This window comes from Cyprinus carpio, chromosome B13 (assembly GCF_018340385.1).
Source record: "Cyprinus carpio isolate SPL01 chromosome B13, ASM1834038v1, whole genome shotgun sequence".
Lineage (NCBI taxonomy): Eukaryota > Metazoa > Chordata > Actinopteri > Cypriniformes > Cyprinidae > Cyprinus > Cyprinus carpio.
The window spans coordinates 29,674,376-29,702,167 of record NC_056609.1 but is presented as its reverse complement, the minus strand read 5'-3'; the positions used below and the strand labels follow the sequence as shown (position 1 = coordinate 29,702,167).

Below are 27,792 nucleotides of genomic sequence, written 5' to 3'. Positions count from 1 at the left end.
CCGTTCACTTTTGATTGTGAAGACCATGAGTGTGACTCCCAAATGAGGAGCGCACGAGGGTTCAGTAAAGAGCTAGAGCAGTGAAAACCCCTGTTTCCACCGCCGGGGCAATAATTAAGAATCTCCAATCAACAGAAAATGTTACGAATCTTCCTGGAATAGGAAGTGTGTCTAAATCATCCTAAAGAACATTTCTCCAAATCTGATGAAGAAACACACTCGTCTACATCTTGGATGACCTGAGCGTGAGTGCATTTCCTGCAAATGTTAATTTGTGGGTGAACTATTCCTTTATCACCCATCATGCACTGCTTCTGTGTCCTCCAGACTGTCATAGGTGCTTCACAAAGGTGTCACCCTTCTCCTCACAGCATTCTCACCGGCCAATGAGGAGCGATCGCTCCCTGGCACACGCTTCAAACCCTCCACCTCCCTCAAATAACCTGCCACCGACACACTGACACATGTTTCTGCTTTACTGGTCACTGCCTTGCTGCTGTAAACTCAAGGTTAACTTTGCTGAAGACTGGGAGAAAGCTGTGGCAGCCGCGCTCAGGCCAGCTCTGGAAAGCTGGAATTAAGTGGTTTCTAAGCAAATGCAGTAGATCAAGACATTGTGGACATTCACACAAGTCAAAGGTAAAGCTCCTTGTTGTCTAATGACTTAATGCTGTTATTATATGCATGCAATGCACTCACTTTTTAACATGCTTAACTATGGAGTAAAATTGCATCCAGCTATGTATATGTTTGTCTGGTTTCTATTTTAGTTTGGCATGTCATAACAGTTCTAGAAATAGTAAATCATAAACATGCATTGACTCGTAGAATAGCTTGTGCTTTTGCAAAAGTTCTTGTTATGAGTAATATTTTTTATAGTGCTCATGTAAAGTGAGCTGTGCTATAATTAGCAGTGACGGGGGGCTGGAGTGTGTTTAATGCACATAACAGCTGTCTGCGCAGGTCTGATGGAAGGGCATGGCTGCTGCGGTTAATTGCTCTGATTTGAGTGTCAGGAGCATCTGCAGCGTATCCTCTTTCTGGATTCAATAACAACAGAGGGCCAATGGTCAAAGCCTTTCTCAGATTTTGCTAGGAAGATTAAAATGTGTTGATATTAGGCTCTAAATATGAAAAGAGTTGTTTGTTGTGGCACAAAAAACTCTGAATTATCGGAATAAAATGCTTTAAATGTGCACTGATAAAAAAGGGTGTAGGATTTCAATTAAAATTGCTAGTAAATTTCACAATTAATTGCAAAGAAACAATGAATTACAGTAAATTAGATTTTTGTTTTTAGTAGTAGTAGAAAGACTGAATTAATATTTTCTTGTAAAATGTACCAGTGTTATTTTTGCATTATTGGAATACTATTATAGTTTTTATTAACATTTTGAATCAGTTTTTATATTTTTCATTTAATTTTAGTGAAAGTTTTAGTGTTTTTGTTGTGTATTTTTTATTTTTTATATGTCTGTATAGTTTTTTATCAACTTTTATTTCAGTTTTATTTATTTTAGTATAGGAAGTGAAATGAAATTAAAATAAAAAATGTTGCCTTGGCAACTAGCTGAAATACATTTTCTTAATATTTTATTTTATTTCAGTTAATGTTTATTTTATTTCAAGTAACACTGTTATTATGATTTGAATTTTAGTTACAGTTTTACAACTTCAGAAGTGTAAATGCATTTTTGTACATTTAATGAAAATGGCATTTGCTTTCCAATTTTTTTTTATTGCTTTTTGTTCTGTAGAAAACTTTGAAATATCAAGAAATGTTATCATTTTTATTTCCAGGCCTGAATGAATAAAATCAAGTGAATCTGTGAAATTACTCCCAATTTTTATTAATTGCTCTTTGTGAGTGCAATTTTGTTAGAAATAATTATTAAAAATCCATATCTAGATACCAAAAATAACAAAGATATTCATTGTTCCAAATGTGTTCTGATTATAAAAACTGCATGTTTATAGTTTTAATGAAATTCGCTTTATACGTTTTTATACTTTTTTTTGGAATGCTTAAGTTATTTATATATATATATATATATATGCATATATATATATATATATATATATAGATATATATATATATGCATAAGACCTGGAAATGTCAGAAATATTATAGTGATTATATGACTTTATCTAGTTGTGTTCTGCTCTAAAATCGCCTGGAAACTGCTTCTTGTGAGTGCAATCTTGTTAAAAATTATTATTAAAAGTCCAGTTAAAAGGGTGTTTGAGGGGGTGTATTTATACATATAATATATAAGATACATATAAGAACAAATAATATAGCATCTCATCTCTGATTACAGTATAAACTCAATATCAATTTGAAATCAGATATATTTTGAGTTATGTATTCATGTAAACTAAATGACTTTCTAAAAGTAGGCATGATACATATACAGAAACATAAGACTAATTTGCAGAAAGCTACTCTACTCTTTTAGATAATTAGAAATGACAGTGGGTTAGCAGAAAGCATTATAAAACATCAAAATGTCCCTTGTTTCGCCACAGTAGGTGATTATTATTGTCTCAGTGTTCTGAATCTTTGTGTTTTTGTGTCCAGCAGCATGCAGGAGAACAGCATGGATCAGCCCACGTCTTTATCACAGCTTCTGCGTGAGAGTTACCTGGCCGAGGCCCGAGCTCATCACAGACACGGCGAACCCAGCTGCATAGACTCCCCTCGCCGGCTGATCTACGGGACGCTCAAGGAGAAAGCAGACGACTCCGGTGGGAAAGCGGAGCCACAGTTCCCAGACCTGTCTGCCTTCCTGAGCCAGGAGGAACTGGACAAGAGCGTGGATCTGGCCTGCAAAGCGTTCAGCAGTGATCCTCGAGAACGTGAGGAGAGATCTGACACACATCCACCAGTGAGCCACTCTAATGTTCCTTCCAACAAACCCACTCCACAAACAGAGGTCATTTCAGAAAAACACACAGTCCAGTCTCCCATCCAAGATAATGCGATCAGGAGTGCGAGGGAACCTGCGGCGGATTTCAAAAGACCTCAGAGAAACGCTCCATACGGCTTGGAGACCCAATCCAAGAAGGAGTTCCTCAACAAAGCAGCTGATTTCATAGAAGAGCTTTCGTCTCTGTTTAAAGCCAGCAGCTCCAAGCGAATTCGGCCTCGCAAAACCCACCGGAGCCGATGCCAGAACAAAACCCAACTCGATGGCACTTCGTACTCCATAAATGCAGAAGATCGAGAAAGACCTATTTTGCTCAACCAACAGATGGAGGAGCCGATGGAGAAGAGTGGAGTCACGGAGGAGCCGGCTCTGATTCAGCCGGAGAGCTCGGAGGAACCCGTGTGTGAACCTCCACACTTCATACAGAAACTCAAAAGCAGGGAGGTTTCTGAGGGCAGTAAAGTGCAGCTGGATTGTATCGTCAGAGGACTGCCTGCTCCTGAAGTTCGGTGAGTTTGAACCGCTTTTATTAAAGCACGTGATTAGTGCATTATTATTGTTGTTGCACATACAGAAAGCAGCCAACTAGTAAATGCATGAAATAGTCAGAAACTTTAGCAACTACACACGCACAATTTTTTTTTTATAAGAATTTGCAAGTAAATATCACAAATCATTAAACAGCGATTGCAAGTAATGCATTGATTTAAAACATTTTTTTTTTAAAGAATGACCGGGGTTTTTTTTGTAAAATGTATTCCAGTAATCTTTGTATTATTTACAACTTTAAAAAATATTTTTTGGTGTAAATAACAACGCTTTGACAACACTCCTTGTGCATTTAATTGCACATGCATCTTAAATGCATCTTAAATGCATTTTTAACCAACTTTACTTGCAGATAATATAATATTAATGAAGTAAAAGTAGGGATGCACTGATATGAAAATTTTGTCCGATACCGATAACCGATATTTTTTTTTTTTTTTTTTTGAAAGCCGATAACCGATATGTTGTCAGATAAATCTATATCCAAATTTTTATATACTTTTTGAGAGCCTGATTACAAAAAAGATCTCATCATTAAAAGCCACATCCCAAACACTTCAACATAAGCAGCCTGGTTTGAACGGTGTACATTTTAAAAATAGTTTTACTCTCCCATTACCAAATTTTATCATTAAAAAGTCTTACAAATAAATAAAATAATGCATAAATAATGCAAACAAATCATCCCAAGTCAAGTGTTTTTGGAGGAAATAATGCATTATTTATCGCCTTTAAGATATCGGCCAAATTTTCTTATCGGGCCGATACCGATTCACAACTTCATTTATCGGCCGATAACGATATGGTGGCAGATATATCATGCATCCCTAAGTAAAAGCATTCTTAAAAAGAGAGACACTTTCACGACTGTTTCTTAACAGAATTAAGTACACTTAAAAAGTGCAAATTATATTTTAAAGTACATTGTAACTTTTAAAAATCTTTTGTTGTACTTTTTAAAAAAAATGCACTTGTTTTGATGTGCTGACTGACTAAAGCACATGTACTTAATTATAATTGTAACTAATTGTAATTAATATTTAAAGTTAATACATTTTAAATGTGCTAATTTGTACAATAGAAATGGCATTTATCATTAATATTTGGCAGTATTCAGCAGTACACTGTAACCATATTTTAAAGACAATAGAAGTGGCTCTCTTGGGGATAGTTCACCAAAAAATTAAAAATTGTGTCATCATTTACTCACCTTATGTTGCTTCAAACCGGTATGAGTTTCATTGATATCTCAAATGCAAAAGAAGTTATTTTGAAGAGTGTTGATAATGAAACAGTTGAAGGTAACCTTTGACTTCCATAGTATAGAGAGAAAAAAGTTTGCAACAACATGAAGGTGAGTAAATCATTTTTTTTTATTTTTGGGTGAACTATCCCTTTAAGTTTAAATATTTGCATTTGATATAAATTTGAAGTAGAATATGTTTTCATTTAATTGCAGTTAACATGCAATAAAGCATCCAAAAACATTACATTCATTTTGCACTTAAGGATATTGTTTTAAAGTATATAATTTCCATAATACGTATTTATTACTTCCATAACAAATACTTTTTAAGTGATACAGTACAAGTACAATTAGTAAAAAAGTGTGATACTTTTTCACAAGGGATCTGTAACACGGTAGCATCATGACAACAGTTTTTGCTAGCTAATGCATGCTAAAAATCTACTTTTTCAAGCATTGCCTGCGAGCACAAAGACGTCTTGTGAAATCTGACCGTATAATATCTAGTCTAAACTCAGCCATTCTAATTTTGCTACATCGGAAATATGATGCTATGAGAATGCAGTCGAAATGATCGTCCTACATCTTCAGTAGAGCACAGTTAGCCAAAGAGTAGAAGAGTAAACAAGATATTAAATGGGTGCAGTGCTTTGCATATCATTGTGCAATTAGTGCAGATATGATTATAGTTTTATTGTATTGTATATTATTATTTATAGTGTAGTGTATATTATTTATTATAGTGTATATTATTAGTGTATATTGTAGCAGTGTTTACTTGGGCACAATGAATGTCTTTCTGTCCTAATTCATGAAATAAACCGCACAAATGAATATCATTTCCTTATTAAAAAAAATAATTTATATACCATTATAGTATTTATTAATATTTTGAATTAGCTTTTTTATTTTATTATTTTATTTTAATATTTCTACAGTATTTTTAATTTTATTTTTTAAAGGGGGGGTAGTAGTAGTTAGCATTATAATATTTATTCATATTTTGAATTTGCTTTTATTTTTATTTTAGTTTAATTTTTAATATTTTAATATTTCTACAGTATTTCTACAATAATTATTTTTAATTAATGACTTTGTATAAACTGATCTTGCATTCAACTTTTGTTGTATTTAATAACTTCATGTAAAATGGTCATATATTTAAAGTTTTTGGATTTAATAACATTGTATGCACTGATCATGCATTTAACATTTTTGCAATTCATACATTTTTATAAATTGATCTTGCATTAAATGTTATTTAAAAACTTTATATAAACTGATCATGCATTTAACAGTTTTGCATTTAATAACCTATTACATAGTAAACATAAATTAATGCATTTTCTGTTAGCATAAAGATATCTAGTAAAATCTGAAACATATATGTTAACAGTGTTAACATAACAAAACCATTGTTCAAGCTATTTAGACACCTGTAATGGTAATATATAATGAATTATATATAAATTAATAAAACACAGGAATTTTCCTTTATGTTTATCAGTGTGTCCTTGATGAAAGGTTAGTGTAACATTACTCAATACAAACTTCCCACACTGACAGGTCAAGGAAACCCGTGCTTTTCTGAGCGTGTCTGTGAGACAGGTGATGTGTTTGGACAGCTGTTCTCAGATGACCGAGAGACTGTGATGTCAGAAACATTAGATCATCCCTCCAGTGACCCAAACTTACTTCACTTTTTAACATTTTACTTACAGCACCATTTGAGAACGCTCATCTGACCATCTGTACAGTACATAAATGACATGCCCAATGCTTTCTAGAAGCATTTAACTTGATAATTTGTCTTTGTACAATAGTAGATTTTCCAAAATCTCAAAACGTAATTTTTAAGTTCTAAATAAGTAAATGTTAAAAAAACACAAAAAAAGACAAACACATTTTAGTTGTTGCAACTAAAAATGTCAAGTGTTTCTCTGTTCAAGGCAAATGCCTGCTAAATGTCTGACAGATCTATTAGCAGTGTTGGTTGTGTTGGTGATTATATGAGAGGCCACTCTATGTTTAGCTCATGCGTGTCGGTCAGGGATGCTGCCGTCCAGTTTTAACAGGGGTTCCTGTGCCGTGGGTGAGTCAAGAGGGAAAATAGCCTGAACAGGTGCAGATCTAGCTCTGGATGTCTTTCCCCCACAGCTCAGGCTTTCAAAGTAGAGTCTTACTCATTAGAAATGATCCTCACTGGCTCATGGATCAAACCCAATACATTTCAGCCATGGAATGAACCACAACTCATCTCTTCAGAAGCGCTTTAAATTTCAGCGAGGGAATATTAGGAAACAGCAGTTAAAGCGAAATACGTGCAGTCGTATGGTCTTCTAGGTAAGGCTGTGGTAAAGTTATATTTGTGGATTCAAGAATATGATTTAAGCCGCTTGATTCATTACTGAATGAATGCTGTTGTACTTTGTCTTGTGTTGTGATGTGGTTCTTATTTTGCTGATGTGTTTGATAAAGAGGACTGATTTTGGTTGATTTGTGAGATGCATTGAAATGGTTTTGAATATTTTGTTTAACACAAAGTGATATGTGCAAAAAAAAAACTTCATTAGTAAATTGCTTCAGCCTTACCTCAACAGCTTAATATCTTTTAACTTTAGTCAATTAACTGATTTTTGCCATTAAATGACTAAAGAAATCAGTAGAGTAAATACAATGAAAATTGTTTATTTGAAAATTTGAAAGTAAATAGCTTTTTTTCTAATCAACTAGTTTTTCAAGAGATTCTTCCCTAAAAATGTACATTTATTCTTTATTTTTGTTAATAGAGATATTTGCGACCTGTATTTTTGACATTAACAAAACACACTTCAACAAAGCAACACATTTAATTTGTTTGCATATTGTGATAGTGATAGACTGAAAATCTAGATGATATTCAGCTATTTTGAGATATATTGCAATTTAACTTTTTTGTTTTTTGTTTTACACTTACAACATTCACACTATCAAAAACAAAAAAAAAACATAAAAAAGTAAAAATAAATCAAAAATCAAAAAAGTATTCAAATTCTTGAATTAATAAACTCTGTGAACGCAAGTGGTGTTCAAAGGTATTCATTTAGAGTCACTAGCACACTTAAAATTTTAAAATGATTGATTAAATATGCATTTAAGTAAATATGCATTGTATTTGTGTTGCAAATGACCTGGGCTGAAACGTTTGTTTTAGTCTGTTAATGTCAGTATACAACTGAATGTACATTCATTGGATTTTCAACTGAGGTCAAATTAAAACCTGATGCATTCAGACATGATTTGTATGCATGTTTTACATTTTCATTCATAAATTTATTGTATTGCGGATGTACTTGTAGATGTGATCCCTGTCCAGAATGTAACATTCTGATTGTGTTTTCCAGGTGGTTTTGTGAGGGTAAAGAGTTGGAAAACAGTCCTGATATTCAGATCATCGCTAATGGTGAGCGCCACACTCTGATCATAGCAGAGGCGTTTGAAGAAGACACAGGCAGATACTCGTGTTTTGCCTCCAACTTTTATGGCACAGACTCCACCTCAGCAGAAATCTACATTGAGGGTAAGTAAATTACTTATGGACTATTTAATATGATATAAACATTCACTAAGTGATTGCAGCTGCAGTCTAAAATTAAGTTTGTGTATTTTCATTTTCTATTAGGAGCATCTTCGTCAGATTCTGACGAAGAAAAACATTTTCAAGCAGAGTGAGTTTGTATATTTTCCATTATGAAATCTGTATCTGCAATACCTTTTGAACCCCTAGAGGTTGAAATCACATGCACACATCTTTATTTCCAGACTTCATGAAAGATCTGCTCCGCTCAAACCTGCTGTGGTCTTGGCAGAACCCAACACCCCTGCTGAAGACACCACACCAACTATAACAACCACCTTTGCTGAACCATCAGCACCTTCTGACACAGAAGCAGTGCCACCGAATGAGCTGATTGCTGACCCAACCTCTAAGCAGGAAGATACAGAACTCCAAGTTGTCAGCTCTGAAATACCTGTACTAGAACCAACCATATCTGACGTAGAACCAACCATATTTGTAGTAGAACCAACCATACCTGTACTAGAACCATCAATGCCAATATCTGAGGTGGAGCCCACTCCACCTATTCCTCCACTGACAACTGCCCCACCATCACCACCATCACCTCCATCCAGCCAAAGTATCTCCGAAGTACTGTTAACATCTCAACAGAGCATTTCTGAGGTATGAAAAACACACCAAATCTGCAGTTTTGTTTTTTCACTCATGCATGTTTTTCTTATATTCCATATGTTTTGTTTTCAGAATCTAAATGGCAGAACTACAAAACTTCAAAACAACGACCAAAATCCCATCACCTGTTTTTAAAAAAGTAAAGCAAACACAGCAAACACAGCTTCTAAATCTTGGCACTGAGCGCCATTGAAGTATAAATTAATGCATGGAGAAAAAACATATACGTGTTATAATATTTTGATGTGTTTTAAACTTTTGCATACATGCCTGTACCAAATCCATGGTATGCAGTCAGATTTACCACAAAACCGGCAAATCCACTGCAAGCTATGTTTAGAAATATCATAAAGCCTTGGTGGTGTCCCAGTTTGACTTTGGCCAGTAGGAAACCACCTAGCAATGCACTATCAACCCCACAGATCACCCTTTAAAATGCATAAAATGCATTGTTCACTCTCAGAAAAAAATGTGCAAAAATTGTACCTGGTACAACAGCTTGACACTGGGGCAGTACCCTCAAAGGGACACCTTTGTACCTAAAGGGTGCATGTTAGGAACATAAAAGTACATATTACTACCTTAAGGGTACATATTACTATTCTAGGGTACTATTATGCACCCATTAGGGGTACAGGCATTGTGGGTACTGCCTAAGTGACAAGCTGTTTTTTTTTCCGGACAGTGTATGCAGTAGCAATGCCCTGGCAGCTATCCAAAAAACATCATGGCAATAGTTATTATTTTCAGAATAAATAAACCTAGTTTTACAGGTTTTCCATTCCATTGTCATTGTACACTATTGTCTCTTTTGCTGTAGAACCTCCAGGATGTCCTGGCTGTAGAGAGCCAGTTGATAGTTCTCGAGTGCAGAGTAAAAGGCATTCCCTCCCCTAAAGTGGACTGGTACCGGGAGGGAACACTTATTGAAGATTCCCCAGACTTCAGAATCCTTCAGAAGAGTATGTATAATTTTAGTGCGCAGTGCATTTAGATATGTGGTTGGATCCATCCTTGAAAACTGATGAAAATATTTCAACTTGTAACTTGAAAGAAAAGTTTACAGTGCTTGACTCTTTCTTCTTAAAATAGTTATCTGACAATCCACACATTCTGTTTTTTTCATCCCAGAACCAAGATCCATGGCTGAATCTGGTAGGTGGATTTGATTACCCCTGCTTTGCCAAGGTAATTATTTCATGACTCTAACCACCTAACATTGTACCATTTCTCTGTTTGGTGTGGACATCAGAGGAGATATGTACTTTGGTTATTGCGGAGGTCTTTCCAGAGGATTCTGGAACATTTACTTGTATAGCCAGCAATAAATATGGCACAGTTTCCAGTACTGCAGTATTGAGAGTAAAAGGTAATGTTTTACTGTTGAGGAATCTATTATTGGATCAGCTTAAGACTGCTTAAGACTGTCTAATTTTGAGCAATATTTTGTCTGCATCGATAGGACACAATAATAACAGCACCAACCCTAAAACAACAAGCACTTTAACAGTGGAATCCTCCCTTCAAAAGGCTCTGGCAACAGAACTGATGTCAACAACTTTAAAGCGTAAACCAGATGTTCCTCTTTTAAACAACAAGCTTCACTCAAGTATGATTTGCCTTGACCCTTTGAGATCTGGATTTAAGAATTCCGACCTTCAGGACTCTGGAACACCTCGCTCAGATTCCCTAAATCCTAGTACCCTTCGCCATGATCTCACCACTAGCCTACCTAGTCTAAACCCTCTCAGCATTGGAAAATACAGCTCAGATACTTTAAGGACTAGTTTACCTCAGCTAGACCCACTCAGCTTCAGTTCTTCTTCACTGAACTTAGACTCAAACCATAAGCCTCTCAGCTCTAGCACAACACACTTTGATTCAGGAGGGTCTGGTTTTATGCCTTCCAAAGAAGTGACCCAAAGTCCACCAAACGGATCAACATCCAGCATCACTATGAGCTCTAATGCCTGGGTAGAACCATTACCAAATGGTTCAAAACCAACCCCCAGCCCTTCTGTTACTAGTTTCCCACCAGTAAACTGCAGTAACCATCAAGAGCGACCAACTGTTAAACCCCTACCAGATCCCCCAACTTCTTGCCTCAAGACAAGACCTGAGGGTGTGTTAGGGAATCACAATGAATCCCGCTCTAGTTCCCGGGTCGGCCTCCGTGTAACCTTTAAACTCCCGGAAGATGAAGACGAGGAAGAGAGAGAAATGTCATCTAAAGAACCACCACCAGTGCTGGCTAAACCAAAATTGTAAGTACCAACTTCAGAGTGTTGCAAGACAACTTGAGAGTAAAATCTGAAGTAGAAAACATGCTTGTTTTCCCCTTCTTTTGTCTTATCTTAGAGACCAAGTGCAGCTTCAGATCCTCCACAACCAGGTGCTTTTAGAACAGCGGCAGGAAAACACCTCCCCAAGCCAAGATTCGCCACATTTAGACAGGACAAGTTGTGAGCCACCACCTGTCAAGCCAACTCACCCTCCTGCAAATCCAATTCCATCCCAACCCCAACCACATCCTCTTATAATGAACTCTGCTCCAATTCCACTGCCGATCCCTGCATCTGTCCCTCTACTTCCTACAGCACCTGCTCCCATATTAAAAGCTGTACCTGTATCGCAATTGAGCATGCCTTTAACCAATTCCATGCCCTTGCCCCAACTTACTCCATCAGCCACAACCTTACACAACCACCCTCCAATACCTCAACAAAATTTGGTTCCTACTACTTTAAGTACTGTTCCACCGGGTATAGTTCCCTCTAACCTACTAACCCAAACAAATGTGGTGCCCACTCCTCCTCAGCTGAATTCGGGGCCAATCTCACCCAGTGTGGCTCCAGTTACCTCTATGCCAAGTGTGATCCCAACAATCCCAATAACTCAACCAGGAGGACCTCCCAACATCCCTATGCCTATAAATTTGGGGCCTTCTGCACATTTTCCTCAACTTATCACGGCTCCAACCACTCAACCAAACCCCAACCATGTGGCCAATGTTTCACCCATTACACCTTCCACTCATATTTCACAAATAAACATGAATCCAACCTTGCAGATATACTCTGTTCCCTTTAGTGACACGGGTGTTGCCAGAACACAGGCACTGATGTCACCTAATGCATCAGTGGTGAACAACACAGCACCAAAGTTAAACACCACCACAAATTCTCACTCCAGCATGGCTCCACAATACACACATTCTCAGGGTGTGTCTTATCCACCCCTGAGTAAAATCACCTCACCACATCTAGTGAGAAATCAACCTGCACCTATCCCAAGTCCAATGTCTCCACCCCTGTTGATTGACACCCAGCCTCCACTTCCAGGGATTATTCCGATCTCTACCCAGAGCTTCACCTACACAAGGCCGAAGGAGTTCATCGCAGCCCAGACGCTCTCTCCTATCAGGAGTCCTTCCCCAACTGAGTCTCCTGTTCCAATGCTCCATGAATTAGCTGCACAGATATTCCCGAAGTCAACACGGGAACTCACATCGCCCGTCAACCAGTTATCTCCGTCCCCAAGAAAGTTCCCAACAAGAGTTCTGGAGTGTCCAAGCAGCCCACCATATGTGTCCTCACCACCTCTGCTGCCTCCCGGGATGGTGAATTCACTGTTTTCTTTTAGAACTCAGTCACCCCCACAAGCTTCTTCACCAACGTCTAGCAGCTCCACCCCCAGCCCCATCCAAAATCCAGTGGCCTTCCTTAGTTCAGTCCTTCCTTCACTTCCTACATCTCCTCTGACCAATGCCATGGGCCTGCCTAAGAGTGCCCCACCTGGGTAAGCAAACACAAACACAACATTTCATTATAACAGAGGTTCTCATCCCTGCTCTTGGGTATCCACTCTCCTGCAGAGTTTAGCTCCAACCCTAATCAACCACACCTGAAAGTAATCAAGTTCTTCAGGGTAGCGTGAAAATGGGTGTGCTGAAGCAGGTTGGAAATAAACTGTACAGGACAGTGGGTCCCCAGGAGTAGGGTTGAAGACCTCTGCATTATAATATTGTTATATCATAATATGGTTTGAAGATCAAGATCAAGATTCTCTTGAAGGGGTCGTGATGACATTAATTTTTTTAATAGGTTCCTTGAGTTTACTTATGTTAACAAAGTTTTTGCACAAAAAAAGAAAACTAATAAATATGTGGAAAAAACAGTAATTTCCAGACAAAGCACTATGAAATCATTTACTTATGTTTTTTGATGCAGCTGCAGTCAGATCTAGCACCGCTTCATCTTTCAACAAATGTTTCTTTGTGAACTCTCCATGACACTGCGCCTCGTTTACAAAAAAAATGCTCCTTGTTCCTTATGCTGGGATCCTTCTGATATCTGATATAAAGACGTGAATGAGCTGATTAAACAAAACGCGTCAAAGCGAACGTTCTTTCACTCCATTTGTCCTGTTGAAGACCAACACGAGTGCGTGGACTGTGTCAGAAAGTGAACGTGCATCTGTGTACTGTATCCAGTGTAGACAAGACAGCGGCAGTGATTGTCATTTCTATTTGCTTTTGACATGAAGTGACACTCCCATTCAGCGTGACAAGTGTCCGTTAAGCTGTTAAGCGTCTGAACACCAGTGGGCGGAGCCTATGGTGAGAAGATGACTATTTCGTCAATGTCTTGCTCTGGAGGCAGTGTTTATGCAAATAACTGGGGCCTAGGTGACATCACCTTGCCCCTCAGATCCAAAATGAGCCGTTTTTGGAGCTTGATTAAATAAATGGTTTGTTTATAATGAGGAGAACATAGGGTCTATGAAACTTGCAGGATGTTTTAATGGTAAAGACCTCTTATATGCCAAGGATCAAGGCAAATTTGATTTCTCATGCTATGACCCCTTTAAAGGGATTTTTCTGGAATATCCTGGGGTTTTTTTTTTTTCAATACAACGAATGTGAACTAGAGATCTCAAGCTTCAGAAAGGATGCAAAGTACCATAAAATACCATAAAAGTGGTCTATATGACTTGTGCACTATATTCCAGATATTTGAAGCCTAATCTAAGATGGCACTTAATCATTGTTAATCATTGTGACTAGACTGACTAGTTCATGTAATGACACTATGGTCTTTTTAGGGCTGTTTTAAATATATATATATATGCATGTATTTGTATAATATTTTAATGCCTTACCTCAGTCTCATTGTGTTACTTCATGTTCAGACCTCAAGGTGCACTAAAGAAGAATCAAAGAGGTTCCAGACTCATGTCTGATGATGACATCCGCGAGAGCAAGGAAACACTGTTACAAGATATTGAGAAGATACTGCGATTTAAAGATGAACAGCTCCATTTTGGACAGCAGGTATGTGGTGTCATAAATATTACAAAGATGGGTTTTGTTGTGTATAGTACAAATAATAGGCCTAGGCCATGGTTTTGCAGGATTGAGAGACAATTCAGTTATGTAAAATTGCTCATCTTATTCACAGAAGAAAGTTTTTGCTGTTTCTGATCATCTTACTTTGAGTTACGGGTTTCTTTATGTGAGACACTATTACAGAAGGTTTAATCTTGGTTCATAGTAGTTAAGTTTGTGTGGGCTTACACAAAACATAAACTGATGGAGAAGGAATAGGGAAGAAAAATATCCCCCTAAATAACATGTTCTGGGTACCACAGCTTGATCAGTCTGTACTCTAAAATAAATTGCTGCTACCCTTTGAGACAAAATAGCTAGGCCTTCTATTAGCAAAAACATGTTCTTTTTTATCTCTTGTGCTTAATAGTTTTTCAAGCTACTTTTTGATGTTGAAATTGAAGGCTGAATCTAACTCTTGGTTGGCTTGCACCAAATGCAAAACTATATCACGTGCTGAGACACTTTTTCTTATTTTATTAGCAAAAAAGATGCCATGCGGGAATTACAGATAGATATGCATGCATATAATTCTATAATTATCTATATAGGTATATATGTGTAATTCCTGCATGGCACCATTTATTCATATACAATGCATTTGATTAAGTGCATGCTTGCAATTTTACTTACTTTTTATTAGCATTTGCATTTTCAATTTATATTTATATTTCATAGGTGTTCTGTAAAAGTCTCTAAAATAATTCAGATTGGACTTAAATTAAATGCTTTGTTTAATGTCAACATGAAATTAACCCTATATCCTCCTCAGCTTCACATCAGGTTGTTTCATGTTCAGGTTTTTCATGTTGAGTTTAAATGTATGTATTATTGATTGAGGGCTTCATTACATTTAATACTTTCAATTTCAATGTATTGCTGGCTGTCATTTATAAATGAAACCTTTTGTTTTTTATTTCTGTTTGTGGTCTGTAAATCTCCATGCATCATTCAGTGGCTTTGCATCAATGACGACCTTCCCATTTAATAATCAGTTTCAGTGTTTTCACATTCTAATACGTTTCATGTGTCAAATATCCGTCTGCGTTATGCACCATATTAACACTTTTACACACTGGAGTGTAATATCATGATAAAAACACTATTTATCACACATTTGTCTTGATGTGTGACTAGTGTTTGTGTTTACATCATCATCGTCATTCATCCTGTCCTCCATAGAAGCAGAGTTATGGGGGGGAAGTGAGCCGACCGCTCGGACCAAACATTCCCACCGCAACTGTCATTAACTATGACAAGGTACAAGGACTTTTCTCCATTGCAAGCAGTGCTTTGTTCTGAAGTGCATTAGTTTCATAATATAAGAATAGATTTTCATTCAAACAAGAAACAAGATGATCCTGAGCTAATATAAAGCTGTGGCTTTTTTCCACTAATGAAACTGCATGGATAACTATCTTTAAAAGGAAGATGCAGTACATTTCACGAACGCTTTACAATAAGGTTACATTTGTTTACATTAGTTAACTGTATCAGTTAACATTAACCATGGAAAATAATTTGATAATTTTAGTTAATTTAATGTATGTCTTAATATTATGAGCTGAGGTGAGCTAAAAATAAACAGTTGTAGTGTTATTAAGTAACGTTTAAAATATTATATATAATAAATTAGATTAGTATAGAGATAAATTAGATATGACATATAAGAATATTAGATTAATGGTAACAAATGTCGTCCTTATTGTTAGTTATTGCATTAAATAATGTTAACCAATGGGACTGTATACTGTAAAGTGTTACCATTATGCTATGTAAAATTAATTGTATGAATGTTTAAGGCCATAATTATTTTCAAATATGCAAATTTTTACAAAAAATCAGAATCATTTAACAAATATTAAAAATATAGCTGCGTCCTTGTAAATTGTAACTAATACTCTAACTAAAATTCTATCACAAAAGATTATGCACGAGCAACTTGAGTTTAATTTAATGCTATACTAACTACATGAGAATATTAATATCAGTGTTCAATTGATATCTCAAACACAAACAATAATGCCATGAGCACTACATGAGACCATCTGCAGTTTGGGTTGTTGTGTTTTCATTGCAATCACAGTTCAGTTCAGTGTCTATGTGAATGAAGTCTGAATGCAAACGATATCTGTGAGTAAACATGAGCGCTGGGCTTGAGAGACTAGACAGAGACAGGAATGAACAGGGCTCTTCTGTATTATAAATAGAGGTGACTGCATTCAGACATGTTGGCGGACATCCAGAACTAAAGGCGAGCTGTTACCGGACAGGCCTCTTGAGATACTGATAGGTACTTTTAAAATGGGAAGGTGTGTTAAAGGGTTCATATCATAGCTATTTAGTAACCTAGTTTTTATTTTTATCTGTGTATTTATTTATTCTTGCACCAAAAACATTTATAATTTTGTTATATATGACAATTTTTCATCCTTTGTTTTTAACCCCCAGAACATATGAAACATATAAAAACATTTGTGATTTTTATCTCACAATTCTGACTTTTTTTCTCAGAATTCCAAACTTGTATCTCACAATTTTCAGAAATTCAGAAGTCTGAGCAATATGTAACTTTATTTGTTTTAGCCATGAGTTAAAGAAAATGATAAGTGTGATTTTTTTTTTTTTTTTTTTTTGTCTCACAATTTAGTTTAAATCTTGCCATTCTGGCCTTTTCTCTCTGAATTCTTCGTTTAAATCTTACATTTTTTAAAAAAAAATTCTCAAAAATCTGAGTTTAAATCTTTCAATTCTGTCTTTTTTTTATTAGAATTCTGAGCTTAAATCTCACAATTCTGACTTTTCGCCTCTGAATTCTTTGTTTAAATCTGACAATATTTTACTTTTTTTCTCAGAATTCTGAGTTTTAATTTCACAATTATTTTTTCTGAATTCTGAGTTAACATAGCAATTCTGCTTTTTTTGTTTTTGCCACAGGATGAAAAAAAACCCACTAAATTTGACTTTTATCTCATAATTCTGAGTTTAAATTTCACAATTCTGTTCATCCCGTCAGAATTCTGAACTTAAATCTCTTAATTCTGATTTTTTTATTAGAATTCTGAGTTTAAATCTTGCAATTCTGAATTTTTAATTAGAATTCTGAGTTTAAATCTTGCAAGTCTGAATTTTTATTAGAATTCTGAGTTTAAATCTCACAATTTTGACTTTTTTATTAGAATTCTGAGTTTAAATCTCACAATTTTGACTTTTTTATTAGAATTCTGAGTTTAAATCTTGCAATTCTAAATTTTTTTATTGGAATTATGTTTAAATCTCACAATTCTGGCTTTTTCCCTCTGAATTCTTTGTTTAAATCTTACAATTTTTACTTTTATTCTCAGAATTCTGAGTTTAAATTTCATAATTCTTTTTCTGAATTCTGAGTTTACATAGCAATTGTTTTTGCCACAGGATAAAAAAAGACGAGTTCAAATCTCGCAATTCTGTTTTTCCCGTCAGAATTCTGAGCTCAAATCTTACAATTCTGACTTTTTTATTAGAATTGCAAAAAAAATGTGTTGTGAGATAAAAAGTCGCTATTATTTTCATATAGGTTATATGTAACCGTTTCATATTATCTCCACAAAGCCCGCTTCTTATTTTAATTGGTTTATATATTGTAAAATGTGTCATGCAAATATACAAGTTCACACTGATTGTTGAAAATAACCTGACCACTGATTAGCCTTGTCATTTATCAGATATCTCTTTGTTTGTTTGTTTATTGTTATTTTTAGACATTACTATGATCAGTTTGGTTGTTAAAATTATGCGCCTGTTCTGGAAATGTTAACATTTAGGTAGCAACTGTAGGCAGTGTTTCCACAGAACCTGGAAAAAGTAGTTAATATGGGACACATTCATGAATGATTTCAGGTCATAAGTTCATTCGATGTGATGATGTGTTTTGCAGGAATACAAGGTGTCAAACTTTGAGCAGAGGCTAATGAGTGAGATTGAGTTTCGCTTGGAAAGAACTCCAGTTGAAGAGTCGGATGATGAAGTTCAGCACGATGAAATTCCCTCCGGAAAATGTATCGCACCCATCTTCGACAAGAAACTGAAGAACTTCAGGGCTGTGGAAGGGATTCCAGTCACATTTACCTGTAAAGTTGTGGGAATTCCAGTTCCTAAAGTGAGTTTTTGACAGCCTGTGATGTTCCTGTAATGCATGCTCAGAAAATAACACTTTGAATGTGTTCTCTTTAAGTTTGGGGTCGGTAAGATTTTTTAAAAATGTTTTTGAAAGAAGTCTCTTCTGCTCACCAAGGCTGAATTTATTTGATCAAAAAAATAAAAATAATAATACAATAAAATGAATATATTTTTACAAATGTAAATTGTAAAATGCAATTTATTTCTGTGATCAAAGCTGTATTTTCAGCATCATTACTGCAGTCTTCAGTGTCACATGATCTTCAGAAATCATTCTAATATGTTGATTTAAAAAACATTTCTGATTATTATAAATGTTGAAAACAGTTGTGCTGCCCGATATTTTTGTGCAAACTGTGCTACATTTTGTTTTAGAAAGTTCAAAAGAACATTTTTTTGAAACAGAACTTTTTTTGTACCATTAAAAATGCATTTACTCTCACTTTTTATCAATTTAATACGTCTTCCTTAATGGATAAAAGTACTAATTTCTTTTATGTAGCTAAAAAAATAATTAATCTAAAGCTTGTAGATTAATAATTAATCATTACTATTTTCTAAATAATTAGTTTTCTGGACAGTTTATATTAATTTCAATCTTTAAGTATAACAGATGCATAAATATGCAGTCCAAACTACTTGCTGATGGACTTTTATTTTGTACTTTTCACACAGGTTTACTGGTTTAAGGATGGAAAGCAGATTTTGAAGAGGAACGGGCACTATAAGAAGATCAGAGAGGGTGATGGGACGTGTTCATTACACATAGAAGCCATCACAAGTGACGATGATGGCAATTATACAGTCATGGCAGCGAATCCACAGGTAACTACAGCAAACATTCTGGAGAAAATCATCATGAATGTACAGCAGAAATGAAAGTCAAGCCTGTTTTTATGTTCACAGGGCAGAATAAGTTGCTCTGGCCATTTGATTGTCCAAACGGGTCCCGTGCGAAACCGTCCCGTGGTTCACTCGCAGAGGTGAGTCGGATCAATGCTCAGTTTTCATACAGTTCTTCCGCAGTTGCAAGAGAGAGCAAACATTTACTGTAGCATTTTAGCTCACCATTGCTGTCTAATCAACCAATTTTGTCTTAAATAGCCTGTATAGCACTTCATCTTTCATAACATGTGATTTGAACCAAATATATTCAATCTTGATTTTTGTAAAATGTTGCAATAAGATGTTAATGTTTTTTTTGTGTGTGTGAAATATTACAGATTTGGACATATAAGTATATACAGTACAGGTCAAAAGTTTGGAAACATTACTATTTTTAATGTTTTTGAAAGAAGTTTCTTCTGCTCATCAAGCCTGCATTTATTTGATCAAAAATACAGAAAAAAAAAATTTAATATTGTGAAATATTATTACAATTTAAAATAATTGTTTTTAAATTTATTCTACTTTAAATTATCATTTATTTCTGTGATGCAAAGCTGAATTTTTAGGATCATTATCACATGATCCTTTAGAAATCATTCTAAATATGATGATTCATTATCAAAGTTGAAAACAGTTCTGCTGCTTAATATTTTTTCAGAACATGTGATACTTTTTTAGGATACTTTGATGAATAAAAAAAAAGAAGGAAAAAAAAAACAAAAAAAGAATAATCAGTAAAAAAAAAAAAAAAAAAAAAAAAGAAGCTATGTTTTTAAATTATAAATATTTTGTAATAACAATATACACTACTGGTCAGTAATTTGGGGTCAGTAAATTTTTTTTTCTTTCTTCTTTTTTTTAAATAAAATCAATACTTTTATTCAGCAAGGATGTGTTACATTGATAAAAAGTGATAGTAAAGAAAATATATTATTAGAATATATATTATTAGAATTTTTTTTTATTTTGAATAAATGCAGTTCTTTTTAACCATTTTATTCATCAAATATATTAGACAGCAGAACTGTTTCCAACACTCATAATAAATCAGAATATTAGAATGATTTCTAAATGATCATGTGATAGACTGGATGTTTCATGTGACACTGAAGGCTGGAGTAATGATGCTGAAAATTCAGCTTTGCATCACAGGAATAAATTATTTTTTAAAAGTATATTCAAATAGAAAACTATTATTTTAAGTTGTAATAATATTTCAAAATATTACTGTTTTTTCTGTATTTTTGATCAAATAAATGCAGGCTTGATGAGCAGAAGAAACTTCTTTCAAAAACATTAAAAATAGTAATGTTTCCAAACTTTTGACCTGTACTGTATATATTTATATATCAGTGCTGTCAATTGATTAATCGTGATTAATCGCATCCAAAATAAACGTTTTTGTTTGCATAATAATATATTTGTGTGCACTATGTATATTAATTATGTATATATAAATACACACACATACAGTATATATTTTTGAAAATATTTACATATCTATATTTATTTATATTTATATAATTTATATTATAAATAAACATGTTAAATATATACATATAATGTTTTAATATAAACATAACATATTTTTCTGAAATATATACATGCATGTGTGTGTATTTATATATACATAATAAACATACACAGTGCACACACATATATCATGCAAACAAAAACGTTTATTTTGGATGCGATAATCAAGATTAATCACATTGACATATATAATATATATATATATATATATATATATATATATAATATATATATATATATATATATATATATATATATATATAAACTTAAAGTAACTAGAAATGAGTATGTAAAGCAAATACCTTTAAAAGAGCTTCTGTGTGGCGCGTATGTCCCCGATCCGCGTAATGTTCTCACCTTTTCTCTCCTTTACCTGTTTGCATCTCTGGTAATAGTTCTGTGATCACTCAACGTTTATCTTCCCAGAGTCCGAGCGCGTGTACAGGAAGTGGAGGGCGAGCCGGCTCAAGAGCGCTTCTTTCGTCCGCACTTCCTGCAGGCTCCGGGAGACATGTCCTCTCATGAGGGACGCCTCTGTAGGTTAGACTGCAAGGTACTGGAGATATTCCAATCCCAAAACAGATCTGAGCGCTTAAAAATGTCTGAACATCATTGCATTAGGAGTCCCAGCAGACCTAGGGCCAGATTTACTAACAGGATCTGAACAATTGATGAGCACCAATAGTAACTTCCATAGTATTTTATTTTCCCATCGGCACTCTTATAGAATTGCGCTCTAGCACTAATTTGCCCTGTTTAGTAAATCTGGCCCTAAATATACAAAAGAAGTACACTTTGCCATACTTTTAAAACGGGTTCTTACTTAAAGAAAATACTTTAAATGAATATACTCAAGTGCAAACTGAATGTAATTTTTTGGACTCTGTTGCATGTTAATTGCAATTAAATGAAAATGTATTAAAGTTTAAATTTATGTTAAATGCAATTATTTTAACTTAAGAAGGTAGAGAGCAGGACTTAAATAAATCTTTAAGTACATTTTTTCCATAATTACTTCAGTGTACTGCTGAATATACTGACAGAGATTTACGATAAACTCAAAATATACTATAAAACTTGTATGTCATGTATTTAAAACAATGATTGATTTACAACAGTGTCATTGAGGCACTATTATAGTTTTTAATTAATATTTTAAATTAGTTTTTAGTTTTCCGTTTTGCATTTTCATTTTAATAAAAATGTTTTAGTGATTTTGTTGTTTTTTCCCCCTATATATGTCCATATACTTTTTATAAAATTTTATTTCCATTTTAGATCCTTGATTTTAGTACATCAAGTTGAACTACAGTAAATTAAAATGATGTAAAGAGAGATGTTGCCTTGGCAACTAGATGAAAAGAAAATAACATTGTTTATTTTATTTCAGTTTACATCCATTTAATTTCAAGCAACAATTTATTTATTTCATGGTTTTAATATTAGTTTCAGTTTTAGTTTACTATGATAACACGGATTTACAATACACTTTTACTAATTTGACATATTCACAAAGTGCACTTTTTAAATGTACTTTAAGAAACCTAATAATGGAAGTCAGTTTAAGTGGCTTTGTATTCCGTAGTATCATTTAAAACTATTTAAACTGTTTTATTACAAAATGCTTGAGAAGTCACTGAAGTGTCCAAGTACTTTTTGGGGCAGCTGTCTGTTATCCAGTGCAATGATGAATAACATGTAGCATGTTTTGCCTTGTTTTTAATGCAGTCTTCATGCTCTGCTGTTTAGGTGAGTGGGTTACCTCATCCTGAGATCATGTGGCTTCTCAACGGGAAGCCCATTTATCCAGACCTCAGTCACCGAATGCTCGTGAGAGAAAACGGGATCCACTCTCTGGTCATTGACCCTCTGACTCAAGCTGATGACGGGACATACACCTGCATCGCCTCAAATAAAGCGGGACAGAGTTCATTCTGCCTCGAGCTCAGAGTAGTGGGTAAGAGCCGGAACATTAAAATACTAGAAAACCCATTTCTGCCACAGAAGGAAAAAAATGTGTATTGGTAAATCACAATTATGACTTTATGAGATAGAAATTCATATTCATCGAAATTATGGCATACTAAGTCATTATGAGATGAAAAGCCATAATTATGACAATAAAAATTCTTTATGATTGAGCATATCATAATTTATCTTATGATGACTTTATCTCATAATATTGACTTGATATCAATTTTAAGTAACTCAATAATTTTGTAATTCCGTACTAACTCATTTTTGACTATCATAAATTCAGCCTTGTACATCAATTTCAAACTTTTATGTCATAAATATGACTTGGTATGTAATCATTTCAATGTATAAAATTTTCTCACAATTATGACTATTATATTTATTATTTTTATTTTATGCCGTAATTGATTTTTTATTTTTTTTGTCAAAATTATGACCTAACTTTTTATCTAATAGTTATGACTTTTCATGTCATAATTTTGGCATATCACATACTTGTCAGATAAATCATAATATGATATTATTATATCATAATTATGACAATACAAATTCTTTATTATTTAGCATATCATAATTCATCTTATGATGACTTTATCTCATAATATTGACTTGATATCAATTTTAAGTAACTCAATAATTTTGTAATTCCATACTAACTCATTTTTGACTCATAAATTCAGCCTTGTACATCAATTTCAACCTTTTATGTCATAATTTCGATGCATGCTAGATTTGGTTTTTCTCACAAGTATGACTTTTATATTTATTATTTTTATTTTATGCCATAATTGAATGTTTTTGTCAAAATTATCACATCTCATAATTCTAACTTTTTATTTAACTATTATGACTTTTCATGTCATTTTCATAATTTTAGCATATCTCATACTTATACCATTTTTAACATCTTAACGTCTGATAAAACATTATAACTGTACGATAAATTATAATTATGACAAAATGTAAATCAAGTCAAAATTGACAATCTAAAAATATAAAAATTATGACTTTATGCCATAATTTTGACTTCTTGTCTCAGATTGTTTTTTTTTTTATGTCATTTCGACTTGTTGATTTATTAAATCACAATTACGAGTTATAAAGTCAGTATTGTGAGTTATAAACTTGCGATTGTAATAAAATAGTCAACCTTATTTTTCTCTCAGACTTTGCATCTTGCAATTCTTAGAAAAGCAGCCAGAATTGCACGTTTATATCTTGCACTTCTGACGTAATAACATGCAACAGCTTAATAACACACAAATACTTGACCCTCTTTTTCCTGTTAAATGAACACACGCAGAAAAGGAGCTGAAGCAGCCGCCGTATTTTGTGGAAAAGCTGCAGAACATGGGCATCGCCGAGGGCACCCCGGTGCGTCTGGAGTGCAGAGTCGTGGGAATGCCACAGCCGCTCATCTACTGGAAGAAAGACAATGACACAATCCCTCACTCGAAGGACAGAGTCAGGTGAGTCCTGGACCAGGAGCTACAGCAGCAACTCCCTTCAGCTGCTTGAGCACGGTTTCCCAGCCTCTGCTTTTTACTCACAGTATCAGAACATAAATGCAGTATACCACACAGAGAATGAATTAAAAGAACATGTGTCTTTGTCATCCCAGCATGCATCAGGACACGACAGGTTATGTTTGTCTGCTGATTCAACCGACTAGAAAGGAAGATGCTGGCTGGTACACCGTCTCTGCAAAAAATGAAGCAGGCATCATATCATGCACAGCAAGACTAGACATATATGGTGAGTCAGTTACTTTTCTTAATATTTTTACCACTATATATATTAATAAAGTTAAGAAAAAGTTAAGATGTAAAGCATTTTAGCCACAATTTCAGTTATTCTCCTGCAATGACTTCAAACACAGGGTACAGTACTTTTGTTAGCTGGTCAGAAATAAATGAAAATCTAAATTAAACTACTACATTAATACGCCATCTAAAAATATTTTAAATGTCATTTTTCTAATTATTTTAAGAAAAAATTCTGATCATTTCAAATGCAGTTAATCTAATATAGTATACTATTTTTTTTAAACGTTTTAGATTTTTTCTAATGATTAAACATTATTCTAATTATTTTCAGAAATTATTCTAATAATATTAGAATTAAACTACTATATTATACACCATCTAAAATATTTAAAATGTAATGTTTCTGAATATATTTATATTTCTAATAATGATAAACTGAATTAAACTACTATGTTATACTCTAAAATCTAAAATTATTTTAAACTCATTTTTGTAATTATTTTAAGAAATTTCTCTAATAATTAGAATAAATTAAACTAACTTGTTATTCTTTATCTATGACTATTTTAATTTATTATTTTAAGAATTTTTAATATTTTTTATCCTTACATTTTATATATATTTTTTCTATATTACACTCTATCCAAAACAATTTTAAATGTAATTTATTTTAAGGATTTTTTTCTAATATTAATTAATCTTATTATTAATGTGATTATCTAATTAATTTAATTTAATCATTTGTGTCTTGATTAGTTCTTTTGTCATACTGTAGGTACTAGTGAAGTGAACTGCAAAAAGTTGATTAATAAAGATAAACTTTTTTTTTAAAGAAATTGTAACCAGTTAAAGCACCTAAATATACATTTATATATTTATTGTATTGTACAACTGTATTACATTTAACCCAGAAAGATGCTTAAATGTGCAGTTGTGTCAACTATGTGACTACAAATAAATAAATAGCATGCAAACCAAATGCAAAAGATGTTCTTAATTGAACAGTTATGTCCAAACATGTTGTTTTCTGCAGCTCAGTGGTATCAGCACATTCATGCACCGATGAAGAAAACGCAGCTCAGCGGGAGTCGATACGCTGCTCTCACTGGACAGGGTCTGGATATAAAGTCAGCATTTTCCATGAGTGAGAACGGCCCCGTCATATTCTCTGCCTCGCAACCAGAGCGAAGGCTAGAAAGTGAGGAGCTGTAGATGCTCGCAGGTTCATGATGGTGCACAGATGATTTAAAGACAACACATTGTGTTGAGCAGTTGGAGTTACAATCTAAAAGCAAACAAGGATCTAATGTTTCTGCACTCATTTGTAGTTGTATGTGTCTTGACGTGGGCCTATCATTTAAAGGAAGAGTTCAGCCAAATATGACAATGGGCTAAAAATGTGCTCATCCTCAGATCATCCAAGATGTAGATGAGTCTGTTTCTTCATCAGGTTTGTAGAAATGTAGCATTGCATCAGTGTCTCAGCAATGGATGCTCTGCAGTGAATGGGTGCCGTCAGAATGAGAGTCCAAACAGCTGATAAAAACATCACAATAGTCCACAAGTAATCTTGGATGACCAGAGGGTGAGCACATTTTTAGCAAATTTTAAGTTTTTGGGTGAACTGTATTTAGATAAGCATCTGAACAGGTTGATTTCCTCACTGCATTTAATTTTATTTGCACATGATTTTTTCCTTTAATTATGATGAAATTTGTGCCATTTGAGGCATTATGCAATTTTGTTCTCGTCAGTTTGTTGTAATTTTTTTGGCTGTTGTGCCCTTAGCATTTCAATCTGGTCTTTTTATTTGACTGTGTGTCTGTTGCATTACCAGCTGCGAATGTGAGCTTCATCTGGTTTTGTTCAACAAATCTATTCAACACATGAACTTCTGTTATTGTTTCATGTTTCAGTATAATAAAGAAAGCATGAAAGCTTTAGAAAGCGAGATTTAGATCAGTGAGATTTAGAGATTTCGATTCTTTGCAATTGTCACACTGTCATCTGATCCTAAATGAAGCCTTTGCACTGGTGAAACCGATCAAATCTATTGCTAATCTATTTAATATCTAATTTCTAATCTGTTTAATAAAGAATGATGCAAGAATGGGAAAAATTTGTTTTGTCTAAATTCTCTTACGCTGCATGTGGAAGGAAAAAAATTATTTTGTCTTGTTTATATAATGAATATTGCTGTTTCGGGTAATTCTCTGTAGAGCAATATGACAATCTTATATTAATAAGATTATATATTAAATATTATATTGGATATTATAAGTTGTTGTGGAAGTTTACAAAGCCAGTGTATTGTTATAAAGTCATTAGAATAAATAAATGCAAAAACCTACCTTGTGAAAATGTACAATAGTTGTTTTTCTTGGAAATAAAGTTATATTTATTCAAACAAGGACTTTGTATTTTCTTCAATGTGTTTCATTATAAACAAACAGCATATATTATTGTTGTTGTTGTTGTTGTTGCTGTTGTTATCACTGCTAAAAACATCCTGGTCTTTGATTAAATAATGTAAAAATGATAGAAATAGTATATTGGAATATATTTGTAATAGAGTGTATAAGTTATTGCAATTAAATCATTAATTTTTAAATTTTGATTTCATATTAAGAGTCTCTCTCCATCATCTAAAGTTGGTTGACTGTATTAAAATAAGAAGTCTTATTTAAAAAAAAAAGCATAGAAAGCACAACAAACATATCTGAGTTACTAAGAGCTATTAGTGTATTTAAACTTTAGAACAATAATTTATTATTATTATTAATATTATTATTACTCAATAATAGCCTAAACTATGAATAAATAATATTGGATACCCTAACAATTATTAAAATAATAATAAACTAATAATCACACACACACAAACATACACATATACAGTATATATATATACTGTATATGTTTATAAATATATATATGTGTGTGTGTGTTGTCTGTTGTGTGTGTGTGTGTGTGTGTGTGTGTGTGTGTGTGTGTGTGTTCATTATAAATATATTTTATTAATATATACATTTTATTATATTTATTGTGATATTTGACTCAATATACAGATAAATAATATTGGATACCCTAACAATTATTAAAATAATAAAAATAACAAAAACACACAA

At 33.7% G+C, this 27,792-nt stretch overlaps 1 protein-coding gene across 1 annotated transcript; it reads left to right on the top strand.

The window, feature by feature from the left end:
• Window positions 1-109: 109 nt before the first annotated feature.
• mypn (myopalladin) lies at window positions 110-27,071 on the top strand. The gene is given in 22 exon segments (XM_042737597.1): window positions 110-639; window positions 2,582-3,439; window positions 8,109-8,284; window positions 8,387-8,432; window positions 8,527-8,947; window positions 9,029-9,075; window positions 9,077-9,095; window positions 9,777-9,918; window positions 10,088-10,111; window positions 10,209-10,325; window positions 10,419-11,220; window positions 11,315-12,754; window positions 14,147-14,288; window positions 15,525-15,602; window positions 18,259-18,480; window positions 19,176-19,325; window positions 19,407-19,483; window positions 21,348-21,474; window positions 22,671-22,878; window positions 24,202-24,367; window positions 24,520-24,653; window positions 25,698-27,071. Coding segments are annotated over 21 exon segments (5,571 nt in total). The 5' UTR covers window positions 110-639; window positions 2,582-2,585; the 3' UTR covers window positions 25,877-27,071.
• Window positions 27,072-27,792: the final 721 nt, after the last annotated feature.